At 31.7% G+C, this 15,057-nt stretch overlaps 3 protein-coding genes across 3 annotated transcripts; 1 reads left to right on the top strand and 2 right to left on the bottom strand.

Moving 5' to 3' along the window:
- Positions 1-925: 925 nt before the first annotated feature.
- Positions 926-3,882, top strand: LOC124929270 (protein GAMETE CELL DEFECTIVE 1, mitochondrial). Its single transcript, XM_047469595.1, has 4 exons — positions 926-1,015; positions 1,106-1,819; positions 3,147-3,336; positions 3,432-3,882. The coding sequence occupies exons 2-4, from the start codon at positions 1,116-1,118 to the stop codon at positions 3,648-3,650; spliced, it is 1,113 nt and encodes a 370-aa protein (XP_047325551.1). The 5' UTR covers positions 926-1,015; positions 1,106-1,115; the 3' UTR covers positions 3,651-3,882.
- Positions 3,883-4,088: 206 nt separating this feature from the next.
- LOC124929269 (probable pectate lyase 10) lies at positions 4,089-6,774 on the bottom strand. The gene is made up of 5 exons (XM_047469594.1): positions 6,641-6,774; positions 6,076-6,150; positions 4,928-5,570; positions 4,602-4,844; positions 4,089-4,508 (listed from the first exon to the last, which is right to left on the bottom strand). Exons 1-5 carry the CDS (start codon positions 6,667-6,669, stop codon positions 4,287-4,289), a joined length of 1,212 nt encoding a protein of 403 aa, XP_047325550.1. The 5' UTR covers positions 6,670-6,774; the 3' UTR covers positions 4,089-4,286.
- Positions 6,775-11,210: 4,436 nt separating this feature from the next.
- LOC124929757 (protein LATE FLOWERING-like) lies at positions 11,211-11,768 on the bottom strand. Its single transcript, XM_047470151.1, has one exon. The coding sequence runs from the start codon at positions 11,766-11,768 to the stop codon at positions 11,211-11,213; it is 558 nt and encodes a 185-aa protein (XP_047326107.1).
- Between the last annotated feature and the right edge of the window lie 3,289 nt (positions 11,769-15,057).

The following is a 15,057-nucleotide window of genomic DNA, read 5'->3' on the forward strand; positions in this document are numbered from 1 at the left end:
CCAACCAAGTTGCAATAGAAAGAAAGAAATCTCACTTAACTATATATTGTTATTACGAAGAACTTTGCTAGATCAATTCGTAGATTTACATGCAAAGTGAATCAATCAAAAATAAACAATTGGAATCTTCATCGCGACAAACTAAATACAAATTGGAATGGAAAATCAAGATCTTGAAGCGATTTACATGCAAAGTGAATCAATCAATAATAAACCATTGAAATCTCACCGCAACAAACCAAATACAAAATGGAATAGGAAATCAAGATCTTGAAGCGATTAACTTACCGAAAGAAGAAACTCAAAAGGGATCTACGAGGAATCGAGAAAATAAAATAGGCGGAGAAAAATCGACATACCTCTGGCAAGAACGCCTCCCTAAAAAATTGAGAAAGTTGTAAAATTTTGGTATTTATATGACACGCTAACCCTAGGTTTTGTTCGATTTCGAGATACTTGTTAAACCGGTTACCAAACCGGAAACAATCGGTTACCTTCCATTTTTTTTATTAAATTAGTAAACCTTGAACAATAGAAAAAATTATCATTCTTGATGTTACCTAATATTTCCTCACCCCTTTCATTTTTATTTAACATTGTTTGCATTAATGTAATAAACTTGCTTATTCATAGAAAGATACAATAACTATTATAATGATTATGTTTAGGTATGGTTAAAGATTGTATCATCATAGTAGTTTTCTGTTTAACAATGTAAAATCTATTTAAAGTTAATATTGTGCTACCTTTTAAATTTAAAAAGAAAAAATGTTCTTTTAATTATAATTTTGGGCTCCATTTTTTTTTTTTTCACTTAGGAAACATTGGGTTATTTGATTTTCTTGTATTTTTTTTATAATTCGAAACTAGATAAAAAGACAAAAATACCCCCAATTTTCTGTCTAATTAATTACAGGGTTCGTATAGGTTGAAGTTGAAAAAAAGGGCTCAGCTTTCTTCTTCTTCCTTCCGCTCTGCATCATTCGCCGTCAGCTCCGTTCTTCACTGGTTTCAGGTTTAAAGGACTTTCCTTTCTCTTATTTACTAGATACCCACTATCAATATTAACTGTTGAAGGGTTAATTACTACTTCTACGACTTACAGGATCCTGAAAATGCGACTTTTGCAGCATGTTCTTTCTCAATCAGCTGCATCTGCACGGGTGTGTGGATCGACGACAAGTCGAGTGTCTATGTTGAATTTGAAAACAATTATATGTTCCCACTTCTTTTCAACTAAATCTGATGGGTTTGGAGGTGATGAGAAGGATTGGGGTAATGCCACTCGTGGAAATGATAATGGAAGTAATCCCATTTTTGATGATTCAGCTTGGGGTTCTATCTCATCATGGTCAACAGGATTGACTAAGGATCACTTTGATGGTGACGCAGTTGGTCATCAGGTTTCCTCATCTGGTCCTTCTCATGGTCCAACACAAAATCCTACCATTACTTTTGCACACAGAGAATCTGAAGAGATAGATCCCGTGAAGCAGTTGGAGGAAGAAAACCGCAAAAGTAAATCTTTTGTTGATTCATGGGGTGAGAAGATGAAGGACATAGGTGTTCTTTTGAAGCAGGCACGAGAGCCTGGTGCTAGAGGCACATATCTTAAAGACTCTGAAAAGGCTGAAATGTACCGTCTCCACAAGCAGAGTCCTGATGTTTACACTGTTGAAAGGTTGGCTCGTGATTATAGGATTATGAGGCAGAGAGTACATGCAATTTTATGGTTGAAAGAGGATCAGGAGAAAGAAGAGAAAAAACTTGGCCACCCTTTGGACGACTCAGTTGAGCTCTTGCTGGATAATTGTCCTGAGTAAGTTCTCTTCAAACTTAGTAATATGTTACATCTTCTACTATGACTATCAACAGTTCACCAACTATAGTGGTATAGATTGAAAGACTTAATTTCCTTGAAACTTTAATTACAAACACAGCCTAATGCATTTGGAGACAGGGTAATGATGATGGACATTTGCCTACCATTCAGTTTTTGTTTTCACCACCATAGAGTTTTTAGTTCAATTCTGCATCATAAATGGCCCCCTTGAGCTCCAACATAGCATTTATTTTCCTCCTTGGAGAAAATTGTGTATATACACATTCACTTCTTTTTTTGGGGATAATGATTGTGGGATGTTGTGGTATCCTCTTCCAAGTAATGAATCCATGCCTGTTTCATAGTTTCTTACGACTTTTGGGAACAAAGTTAACTGCAATTGTTTGATACAATTAATGTATTTGTTTCATAGTTTCTTATGACTTTTGGGAACAAAGTTAACTGCAATTGTTTGATACAGTTAATGTATTTGTTTCATAGTTTCTTATGACTTTTGGGAACAAAGTTAACTGCAATTGTTTGATACAGTTAATGTATTTGTTTCATAGTTTCTTATGACTTTTGGGAACAAAGTTAACTGCAATTGTTTGATACAGTTAATGTATTTGTTTCATAGTTTTGTGTATCACATTTTTGTTGACTAATAATCTTCAAGTGATGCTTCATGTTGTTATTGGTAAAAGAAATTTAATGGAGTTTTGGAACCTTCCAACTCCCCTCCTCTTCTCTTTTCCTTTACCAAAAGGGCAAAAGCTTGGACATCAATTATATTGGATTAATGTCATCCTTCTGAATACTTGTATATCTGGTAGCATTATTTTGTAAGTTGGGTGATCTGTTTGGAGAAAATGAAAGGTAAAGGCTGTAGTTTAGCTTTTACAGCTATTTAACCCATTGAGTGTGTAGGGTTTATCTTTGGCACTTCTGCTTCTGAATGTACTTGTTCATTGTGCAGTACCCAATATTTATATTAACTAAATACCTGTCAAATAAATGTTAGTGAAATCTATGATGAAAGAAAAGATGAGCCTGTAAATTAGGTTTGATTATGACATAATTACTCTGTTTTGAAAGCATTAGAACTATGTTTTGGGTATGTCAGATATCCATTCATAATTCTATGCAGACAAATTATCCCCTTAAGTTATATATGGTGGATAAAATGTTAAAAATCTCATTTGGAAACACCTGGATCCAGAAATGTCTGGATGGGATTATGTTTGAAACAAAAAAAAATTTGGTTGTTTCTCATCTAGATACGGATACAAAAACAAAAGTTTTAAGTATGGTTTTGTTTTCGCAGGTTTTTTGTTTCCCATGATAGAGAGTTCCATGTGGCTTCACTTCCATACAAGCCAGATTTCAGGGTGATGCCGGAAGGTTGGGATGGGACTGCAAAAGATCGAGATGAAGTTCATTATGAGATATCAATGAAAGAAGATGCATTACTATACGAGGAGTTTGTCCAAAAGATGACCTTTAACAAGATGAAGGCATAATAAATACATAATTTTTTTCCCATTATTGAATGGCTTGCGATTCCTTCTCCAATACTAATGTATTTGTTTGTTGATTGGCGAAATGGCAGTTGGCAGGTGAGGTGAAAAAGCACAAGTACAGTAGGAGAAGGCCAGATGAAGGGTGGAATATTACAGTTGAGAAGCTTGGGCCAACTGGCAAACGTGGAAATGGTGGAGGATGGAGATTCTGTAGCAAACCGGATGGATCCAGCCGACCTCTCAATGAAATTGAGAAGATCTACGTCAAACGAGAGACCCCACGCAGGCGTCGCAAGATTCTTCCCTGAAAATGGATTGATGGTAGTTGTGTTACTTTTTGTTAGTCAAATGCTTATGAAAACTAGTTTAAGTTTTCCTATCTTTTGGTTCATTGAAGAAGTTCAAATGATGTGGTAACATTTGAAATTTGAGCATAACACATGTTTTTTTTGTTACTATCTGTTACGAATAGTACTTGTATTGAATTTTGATTGACTGTTTGGAATTAATTTCCTCTTTGTAACCAAAAGTTACATTATTTAAGAAAACTAACATGCCTCACTTCAGAATATAGCAAATTATTACATTGCCTCAGAGTTTCAAGAAGATTATGAAAGTTCTGCTGTCAGTGCATATGAAAGTTTTTAATCTCACTTTTCTCATTTGAATGTGGTGTTTATGAGGCAGGAAACACTATCTATATATTTCAACTGGGCAAAGACTAGGAAATAATAACAATAAAGAGATAACAATGAAAGGTAGCTTCTGCACCTCTAATGATATTAACAAGTCAGGCCAGGATGGAGTTGAACAATTTCAAAACATGGGTCTTTATGCATGGCTTGACATGTAGAAAATATACACTTGAATTAACATAAGCATTGAAGAATAAGAAGAAAAACAATAATAATTAATGAAGTTGTTTGTCTGTTTTTTGTCCTTAATTAACATTGTGAGCCTGTGCGACATGTAAGAGCACCAGCACCGGAGGTAAGACTGGCTACCAAAGATGAAGACTTGGCTCCCAAACTAGAGGCTCTGGCATAGCTGGCTGCAGCACCCACTCCTGATGGGGTGAAAAAAGCCCCATTCAGCAAAAGATCTCCTTCTGATCTCCAGTTCCATTTCTTCCATCCACCTTCTTGTGGCTCAACTCTCTTTGTCACCTGCATGAACAAATATTTTGGATAATTGATCAGATCCGAGTAATAATCAACTTGATTTGTAATATATATATATATATATATATATATATATACCTCTTTAGCGAAAGGATTGACAGGGGCGAGATATCGGTTCCCTTGGCTGTTGATTGTTGGATCTGCGCTACCTCCTATGGCATACATTTCCCAATGAGTGTAGTCATTGTTCACTACATGGAAATACCCATGTCTACACCTTGGCATTCTTTGAATTAGTCCTTCTCCAAAATGGTTGTAGGCAATTGTCACCTGCATAATCTTGTCCCTCGTGTACGAGTCGCTATGACCCAGTAGAATCACCTGCTCTTCCAACAACAACAAGCAAGCAATTAGATCGGGACAAGTACTCTTATATATCAAAAGAGAGGTCAAAATGGCTTTACCTCATTGTGGTGGGTGAAGTAATTGTTGGAAATGGTAATAGCAGTAGAACCCATAATAGCATCCACAAGTCCATCAGCACAATTCGATAGAGAATTATGATCAACCCAAATATGACTCGACCCAAATATCGAAACCCCATCTCCATCCGCAATCGTTCTCCATCCATAATGACTAGGCGAACTTCGAACCATAGCATTACCCGTCGGCTTACAATCATGAATATTAAGACCATGAATGATAACATTCGTAACATATTGAATAGTTATACAACCTCCATATGCAATATGTACATTCGCTCCCCTACCATCAATCGTCTTGAAACTATTCATTATCAGTTCTTGCTTAAGAGTGATCATCATGTCCCGTTTAAATACGATCCATAAAGGCCTCTCTTGGATAACAGCATATCGAAGAGTTCCCGGTTTAGGATTAACAGGGTCATCATCTTTTGAGTCCGTGACGACATAGTACTTGCCATCACGTCCACCGACGGAGTTACGACCGAACCCAATCGCACAGTTGGCTAGACGCTTGCGATTTCGACGCCAATTGGGATCACATCTCCAGCAATCGTCGATTGGATTCCCTGTTCCACATGAGAAGAATCCAAGATTCCTCCTTTCGGTGCTATTCTTAATTACCCTGTTGTAAAAAGCAAAATATATTATTTATTTGAGATGTGGGTCTGCTTATGATAACAGAGTAATTTAATTCATACATGTGACACATTCTGACACAGCAATTCTCTAAGGTGAAGAAGAAGATGAATTAAATGCAGACTCAATGTGACAAATATGGGCAAGCATAAGGTATGATAATTGTTGTGTGTCGGTGGATCCAAATTATTTATTTATTTGTTTTTTTAAATCAAATTTTAAGAACTGAAATATTATGGATAAAGGGTGATTATTATTGTGGAATAGAAAAAAACATAGCACATATCTCCAAGCTGGAGCATGTGGGAATTCTGATTATATGTATAAATTAATCTGAATCTGATAGAATTATGTTTTCTTCATAAGATGGATTGGATTAGATGCTATTCCTTATGCCTTTTGGCTCTATCAGCATCAATAAACTTAAATAATAATATGTAATTAATTAAAGAAATTCTGAATTAATCTGAGAAAAAAACAGAAAAACTCACATGTCAACCATGGAAGTAACCACTTCTGGATCTTGAACTGCTTCTTCATTCATCCTTTTAGCTTTATCTTCTAACCTGTTCTTCATTCAACCAAACCAACTTTTCCTTAAAAATTTAATCAATTACTAATATCATAATCTATCTTGTAAGCCAAAATAATTTTATTTTTTTTAAACGGGTTCGAGTCGGTTTAAGAGACTAAAAGATCACGGGTTCGATTTATTTGAAAACGCTTTGAGTTTAAACAAGACAAGACATGACGGTAAAAAAAAGAAATCTATTTGGTAAGCCAAAGTAATTTTTTATTTTTTTTAATTAGAATTTTATTCTCTGAATAAGGCACTATACTATAATATTTGATTCTTCTACTAGCCGGCTAAATGAGTGATGAAACTGTAAAATCAAGGATAACTTGAGGGTATTTTGGTAAATGTGGAGGGAGTTTTCACTTTTTCTTTTTGCTAATTTACTATTTTGAGTTCAGGATTAAAAAATATTTAAATTTTACAGATCGGATCTAACGGTTCTTAGGTTATAAAAACGGAAAGCGGTTTATTTTACTGACCCGTCCGCCATTGTTGAGGTCTTGATCATGCTTTTGAGCGTCTCGGCATTACTAAAACAAGGAAGAAGAAGAAAGTAAGCAATTGAGCATCGATCGATTTTCAATCTACGTTAGATCAAATGTTATAGCTCGATTCATTGATCATCTGTGAAATTGAAAGCAAAAAAGAAGAGAGTTGTTGAAATGAAACTAAATTACCTGGATTGATCATGAACTCCATTGGTTCCATTTCCATATAGAGATGTTCCTGTGACGAGCATCGTGAGAAGAAGAAACGAACATGACGCAAAATGTGATCTACGGATCACCGCCATAGATCTCTCTACGTGTAGAAGCACTGTTAAATGTATATGAGATGGAAGTTGGAAGGAAGAAATTAGAATTTCTATGAATATGAATCTAGATACGAGCTCTAGTGAGAGAGCTTGAATGTAGAAGATTATGAAAATAACCAGTTTTTTTATAGCAAGAAGAAGAAGAAGGAGGCTATGAATGATGATGCTTTGCCTTCTCCAATTAATGTTCACAGTAAATAACTGAATTGTCTCCTTATAGTACATATAATATGTACTCTTTATTTTTTTAATATACTAGCAACACTAATTATTTTATGAAAATTATTGAATTGATAAGTTCATAACTTCAAAGTATACTCAATTCTTTAAATATATTATCAACCGATTAAACAAATTATTTATCTTCTATTGATTTTTTTTTTAATTGGGTATGAATTGCAAGACAATTCGGATTCGATAATTGAATTTTTTAAGGTGACTCCAAATACGAACTCGTTGTACTTTTATAACAATGAGTAAAAAAATAGATAAATACGAACAAACCAATTATACTGTGTTGAAAGAATCTCTACAAAAAAAAATTAAGCGGTGAATTTGTTTTTTCAGTAAGTTGGTAAATAACATTGTAAAATATTCTACTATGTGATAATTAATCATCTACTGGTCAAAATAACAAGAAACTCGTATCAATCAAGACATTATACCTATAATAAAGCCTTCAAATAAAATACCAGATTCAAAAACTCTTTAGTAAACAGATGAGAAACAACTTAAAATCTGACAACGACTTTATCTCATTTGTTACTAAAAAATGATAAAAAAACATCAACAATACAATTTGCGAATATGAACATCAAAATACTCATAAAAAATGTGAATATTATTCGGACTATTAAAATTTGGGAAGGAAAATCCGATCCAACTAAAAAAAGATGTTGAATCGAATAAAATAAAACATTAACTCAAATTTAAATAGTGGAAAAAAAACCGAGATAATCTCTTATATTAAAAAAAGTGATTAAGCTAAGAAAGACGTTTAACTTATTTTTTAGACATTTTGTAAAGAGAAATGAGGTTCATGGTGAAATTAACTAAACAACTTATCCTAATTGACTGGTTTTACACACTAATAATAACAAATAAATATTATCATCAATATATGTATTTTAATTTTTTTTAATAATAATATAAATATTTAATATATTAAATTATATATTATGTAAAAAGATATTTTTATTATAAAAATAATATATAATTTTTTAAATAAAGTATAAACAGTAGTGATCTCGTCCATTTCTTATAACTTTATAATAGAACCGGACGAAAATGATACGTCTATTATGTCCATTGTCATCTCTATGTACTAATTAGATAAGGCTGACAATTTTTTATTGGATGTCAATGTTATAACTCAAGATTTTCATTATGTTTTTTTTATCTACTTTATTTTCAATATTAATAAGTATACAATAATAGAAGAGGCGTGGTTTTATGAGTTTTACACTTTATTATTGTACTGAGTGTAATGAATTTATGCAAGTATATATAATCTTATTTTGTAGAGTAGTGAATATAAAAGTAAGTATTCAAGTATATTTAGTTTGACATTAATTAACTTGTTTTGATTACAAATCTATATAATAATGTATAAAACACATAATACAAAAGAGATTGATTATAAAAAAAATAAAAATAAAAATTGTTTTAAAAACATCATCATTTTATAAAGATTTTAAGGAAAATATTAAAGTTAGAAGACCAGTAAAAGACAATAAATCTCAACAAAATAATCCAACACAACTAATTATGTTCTCTCAAGTTATAGAGAAAGATCTTCAATGCAACAAAATGAAAAGATCTCTTCAATTAAACATAAAAATGACATCTAAATAAATTTAGAAAAAAAAGGCATGTTATCAAATAATTAATTTAATGCTCAAAAACAATCTCAAATGAAATTGAACCCGTAATTTTTTTTTGTTTCTTAAACCGACTCTTACCACTTAGCTAGCAACCTTGGTGGGTTAATTAAATCTCATTTATATAACCATTTCAAGCATTCAAAAAATTTCATAATTAAACTATGAATTACAAATTTGTCACAAATGAGTATACATTGCCTTAATTTTTTTATAGTTTATTTTGGTGGAAGCTAATACAAACTCATTCCTATAGCCCCATTTAAATTAAAAAGTTTATCATCTAAATCAAAACATTATTAATGTAAATTGAGCCTTCACTTTTAATATGCACAATTTTTAATTATATTCATTGAAAGTTGAAGGGAGTTGAATTCCATCTAAAAAACTATATATATATATTTTATTTTTAATTATTTTTATAATATAACATGGTAATATGCCTCCATAATTCTCTAATTTTTTAAATCAAATTCATTATTGATAAAATATTTATTTAATTTTTTTCCGTTATTTTCTTAAATCGATCTGTCTCACCTCAATTTTTTTTCAAACTTACCCTAACACTCTAATTTTCCTCACGTTAATTTATTATCATCTAGAGTACCATTAATTTTGGGTTTAATTATTTATCATATACCATTAATATTATATATATATATAAATAAATGATAAAAAGTGAGTGGCATAATTAAAAATAGTAAAAAACTCTAGGGACATTTTTATATAATTTCCCTTATGTCGTTTTCATTAGCCAACTTCTCTCTCTCTTCTCACATGTGAGCTTAAGACTGAAAGTATTCACATGCTCTCTCTCTCATCGCAGGATATTTTTTTATTTTTATTTATTTTTTTACCGCAACGGCGGGGCCCACTTCCGTTTAGCATTAAAGGAGTTTCTTTGCTGTATTCACGCCGGTGCTTGCAAATGACGGTGGCGATTGCTGAAATTACGGTTCCACGTGTCCATTACTCATTGGACGATCACATCCTATAATAAATTCCTCTTTCATATAGAAAGACAAGTGTCAGTATCTTGTCGGAATCCTTCCACCGTAAACCACCGGATATTCCGGCCACGCCAACAGTTTCACCATTTCATTTCCCGCCCTTTTTTTATTTATAAATTTATTATTAAAACATCATATGTTAACCCTAACATTTTATCTCATTAGAGGCAATGCAAGGTGTATTTAAGATGTGTTATATTTATTTTATTTTATTTATTTTTCTGATGAAAGATGCTAGATCTCTTATGGTAGAGATGGGCAAATATATATAAATCTCATGTGATGGCTGGTTGTAATGGGCAAGTTTGATGTGTCCATGATTGTCATCTAATGATGGGAGGTGGTAAGGGAATCTTTATTGTTGTAATATTCCCTTTTCATATTTTCATCAATTAATCTACTTATATGTATTTTAATTCAATATATCATATACTTCATATCTTTAAGTGAAAGATCAGATAACTGATCAATCAAAACAATCATATAACTCCAGCATAAAATTGATAATTTCAAATGTTAGAGATTGTGTGTAATAATCTTTTAAAGCAATTGAAACAAATGTACTTGAGAGCGCTTTTGTAAAAATTAAGAAGTAGCTCTAACCATGGCCGGTACTAGGGGTGAGGTGAATTAGGCAGCTACATAAGGCTCTTAAAAAAAATTAAATTATTTTATATAAAATTCGAATCGTGACCTTAAAAGTGATGTTAAAATATTTAACCAACTAAGTTAGATTAATTTTGATAATTTAAATCCAAAATTATTAATATGTTTTCAATAATACATACAAATTAAATAGAAACTAAGAATAAATGTTTTTTTACTAGGTCCCCAGTTTCTGTGCCAGCCCTGTCCCTAGACCTAACATCTCTAAATATTGTTAATTGACCTTCAAGGACAAAACATAACTTTCCTAGACCAAATCAAACTAATGTTTAAGTGAGAAGTCATTGGTCAAGTCATCTAACTTAAAAAAATAAACCATGGTCTACAAAAATATTAGAAAAATTGCACAAATTAATTAGAAGCAATAAGATTGTGACACACATTCCAAAGCATAAAGCTTGACAATCTCCATGAATATTTCAAAAAATTCAAGTGCTAGATTTCCTTGGAAAGTTGGATGTTCATAGTAATGTTGTTGAAAATTTCCAACAAATTTATTTGCTTCAAATGTATCATTGAAAATAGCCCCCTCCCTTTGAATATCCTTAACAAAACCATTTTCTAGCTAGTTGAAATATTGAACCAACATGACGAAACATTCATTCAATAGAACTCACAAGATACTTAAGAAACTCCATCTCATTCTCTATCTTATTTGGAACCCTTCTTCTGTCTTAATTTATAAGTGGAGAGAAAGATCAAGATTTTGGTAACCACCCTTCTGCAAATTACCATGATCACTTCCAGCTTCCATTCCATGATTCTTCCCGTTGCTAAGTTGAGAAGCTTTCTGCATCCGCCAGTCGCCAAAGCTCTGCATATGATCATCATGATGGCCACGGAAACTACCCAAATGACCTCCCTTGTAGAGGACAAGATTATTTGGAACAAACCCTTCTGCGAAATGCTGATCAGGGAGGTTGTAAAGTGAAGGGCTGAAGAAGGTGCCAATATGATGATGATGGTTGCTTGGAGCGAAAACCAGAGGGGGTGGGAAATGAGAGTAGCAAGTGGTCATTGCATACTGATCAGAAACCCTCTTAGCTTTCCTAGCAGCACTCCTCTCTTTCTTGTGGGCATTCTGATGGCCACCTAAAGCTTGTGAGCTATGGAACTTTCTAGAACAGAACAAACATGGGAAGGATTTATCTTCGGAAATCTTTTTCGATGGATGTTTTGGTAGTGATGGTGGTGATGATGACGATGAAGATGCTCCTTCTATATCTTCTTGCTCCATGGATTTGTGTAGTATTAGAAAAATTAAGAATCCAGATGAAATTCAACAGGCTGAGGTATAAGAAGAAGAAGAAGAAGAAGAAGGTGAAGTGGAGAGAGGAGAGGAGGGGGGTTTGGAAATTGAAAAGTTTACAAAGAGAGTTGGGAAACTGTGAATTGGAATAGGGTGCATGTCTGAATGTATGTATAATTATTAAAAAGAGTGCAGAATTGCCTGCAAGAGTATGGGATGGGCTTGGGAACAGAAGAGATAAGAGACAGACAGAGAGAGCTGAGAAGTGGGTATCCTTCTTTCTTGCATGCAGTAGGCAATGAAATTAAGGAATTGGTGAAGATGAAATGAGAGTGATTGGGAAATGGAATCTTTCTGAGCAGGTAAATGGGCACCAGTTTCGATTCTCTTAATATAGATTTGGGAACCAACTTAAGTTATTTGTCTTCTTGACTAATAATAATCTGAACTTTCCCATAAATGGGTACTTGGAATTCAAACAAACAGAAGTAAAAAATTGATCTATTCATGAATGAATGTTTATGAACACTAGGCTATAGACTTTATAATAAGTTGTCAGATTCATAACTCAATGAGTATGGAGGGGTGATAGTAAGTAGTGAGGTAAGGGTACATGTATGCATGGAGAAAGAAAAGAGGTCCAATAATTTACAAGTGTGGCAGAGTGAGATAAAATCAAAGTCTTGAAACTTTAATGATATGTTTTTTCATCTCTTTCAATGCAGAAGGATTGGGGGAATCAAAAGCTAAAGACAAGAGTTTCTCTCTTTCTTTCAAGTCTGTTTGGTTTGAAAAATAAACAAAGTGATGGAGCTTCTTGCTGATAGTCTTGTATTCTCTGACAATCTCCACCGCCATAAGCCCATGCAACTTTGGTAGCTTTACATCCATTTTGTTAGATTCACAGTTTTGTAAAAAGAGAGGATTTTTAACCTTGAGATGAGGATAAGTGCTCATGTTTTCTGGCTCCTCATAATAGTTAACAAGAAACAGAACACCATAAGTTCAAATATTTCTTAAAAAAGACAGTAATTAATGTTGTTTGTGACATGCAAAAGAATGCCAAATTCAGTTGGGTTCAACTTTCAAGCCATTTGGACATATGAATCAACAAAATAAAAAATTTAATGCCTTTGTGGAAGCAGTTGTACTTTATAATTTTGACATCACATCGGATCGATCTAGAGCTGAGACATTTGATTAGTATGTTGTCAATTTGATCTTAGTAGAGATATATCAAATAAGTAGAGCATATTGAGTATTTCTCCTTATTTTATAAGTAGAAAACAATACTAATGTTCACAAGCAAGGAAACATTTTTGCTACAAATCTAATCAAATTGTTTGTTTAGAGAACGCTCTTATTCATGTTAGAGATCGGTTTTCTTGGAAAGTTATAATGAGTCTTAACATCTAATATACTGCATCAACAAATGTTGCTCACTTTTAGGTCAAACTGATTAATTGGAGCTTTACCAACAATATTGTAAACGACAATAAACCAATTTTATTCGTTATGTGATGGACGATATAAAATAAATAAATAAATAAATAGAAAAGTCTTCGAAGAGAAAAGTTATGAGTACGATCGTCTCAAATGATTAATGTTATACACATTCGTTTCAATACGGACTAGGGAAACCTAAGGATTGAGGATTCAGTGGTGTAATGTTAAGAGGTCGTTATTCATCTGGATTCTTAGTTTTTACATGAAGGTACATGATAATTTTTTTTTATCTTTTGGCATTTAAAATTATTACGTTGTTATGTTGTTATTTTATGTTTTATTTTTTTTCTTTTATAACGTTTGAATGCATTTTGCACTATTTTTTTATAAAACTTGACATTTAAATAAAAAACTAATGAGACGTAGTAGAACCTACATGAAACACATGAAACGATAGACACACTTATCTACAAAAACTAATTATGAACTATTGTCATTTTTTAATGTAAAAAAGACCTATTTCAACTTAAGACGTTATGAGTGAAAATCGAATTGTGATTTTTGGTCTCTTACGAACTACTCTTACTATTTGAGTTATCTTAACTAGTTATAAACTAGTGTTAGTTACATTTTAAAACGTTCCAATGATAACTTGGTACGAAACACACTATGATAATTTAAGTGAAAAAAATTGGTGGCTAAGAGACCAAATATCGCGAGTTTGTTATTCGCTTAAAACATTTTAAATTGAAGTTGAATTTATTTGTATGAGATTAAGAGATTGGTCAATGAAAGAGGGGTTAGAAATTTTCTCAAAAATATATATATTTTTTTGTATTAGAATATGTTACAAATAAATAAAATAAAATAGAATACAAAGAAATTAAATGAGAAAATATTGGTTTTGAAGCATATGAATGATGCATGTAATCTTTTTTAGTTGAATTTTCTATTTTGTTAAGGTAGAAAGTTATAATGACATTTATTTTAGGTGTTTGTGACAATGAAACATTTATTTTTGGTCTCTTAGGAACTAATATTTTCATTTAAGTTATCTTAGTGGGTATAACTTGTTTTTGTTAGAAGTGACTCTCTCATATTGTACCAAAAAAAAATTATATTAGTTTAAAACTTTAATCACTCCGCAACTAATACTTCAAAAATTATCATAAATTGAGTGAAGATGTTAAAAAAAAATCAATGAATGCTTTCTTCTCAATATGTTATCATAATAGTAGGTTTTATGAAAATAAATAACTTGTAGAGACTATTTCAAAATATAAAATATTGACATTAATCCTCCTATGTCATTAATTTAGAATAAATTCATCAAATAATTAATGACATAATTAACTATTCATTACCTAGAATAAAATTAAAATTCAAATAATTGTAAAATAAGCATCATGGAATTTAAATGGATTTAATTAAGTAGGTAAGCCAAACCAAACAAAATGAACCAAATCGATGAAAAATTGACCAATCGAGTTTTGACTTATTCATAATTTTCTGTACCGACCCTATCTGGTTCTGTTAATGGTTTATATAATAAAAGTTTGACAATTTAATCAACCGATTTATTGTATATACGTGTTTGTGTTTTTTATATATTTATAGATGTTCTTTTAGCCTAGTAACAAATGATGATCATAATGTTTTTTTTTATTCAAATTTTAACACACATATTTATTATTTTAATGTTTTTTTTATTTCTCAAATTTATTTTAATATATATTTTTAAGTTAAATAATTATTTTATTTTACAAGTTTATTATAAAATTCAATTAGTTTATTTTTTAATTTATTATATATATAAATATATATATATTTT

Source organism: Impatiens glandulifera, chromosome 3 (assembly GCF_907164915.1).
Source record: "Impatiens glandulifera chromosome 3, dImpGla2.1, whole genome shotgun sequence".
NCBI classification, from domain to species: domain Eukaryota; kingdom Viridiplantae; phylum Streptophyta; class Magnoliopsida; order Ericales; family Balsaminaceae; genus Impatiens; species Impatiens glandulifera.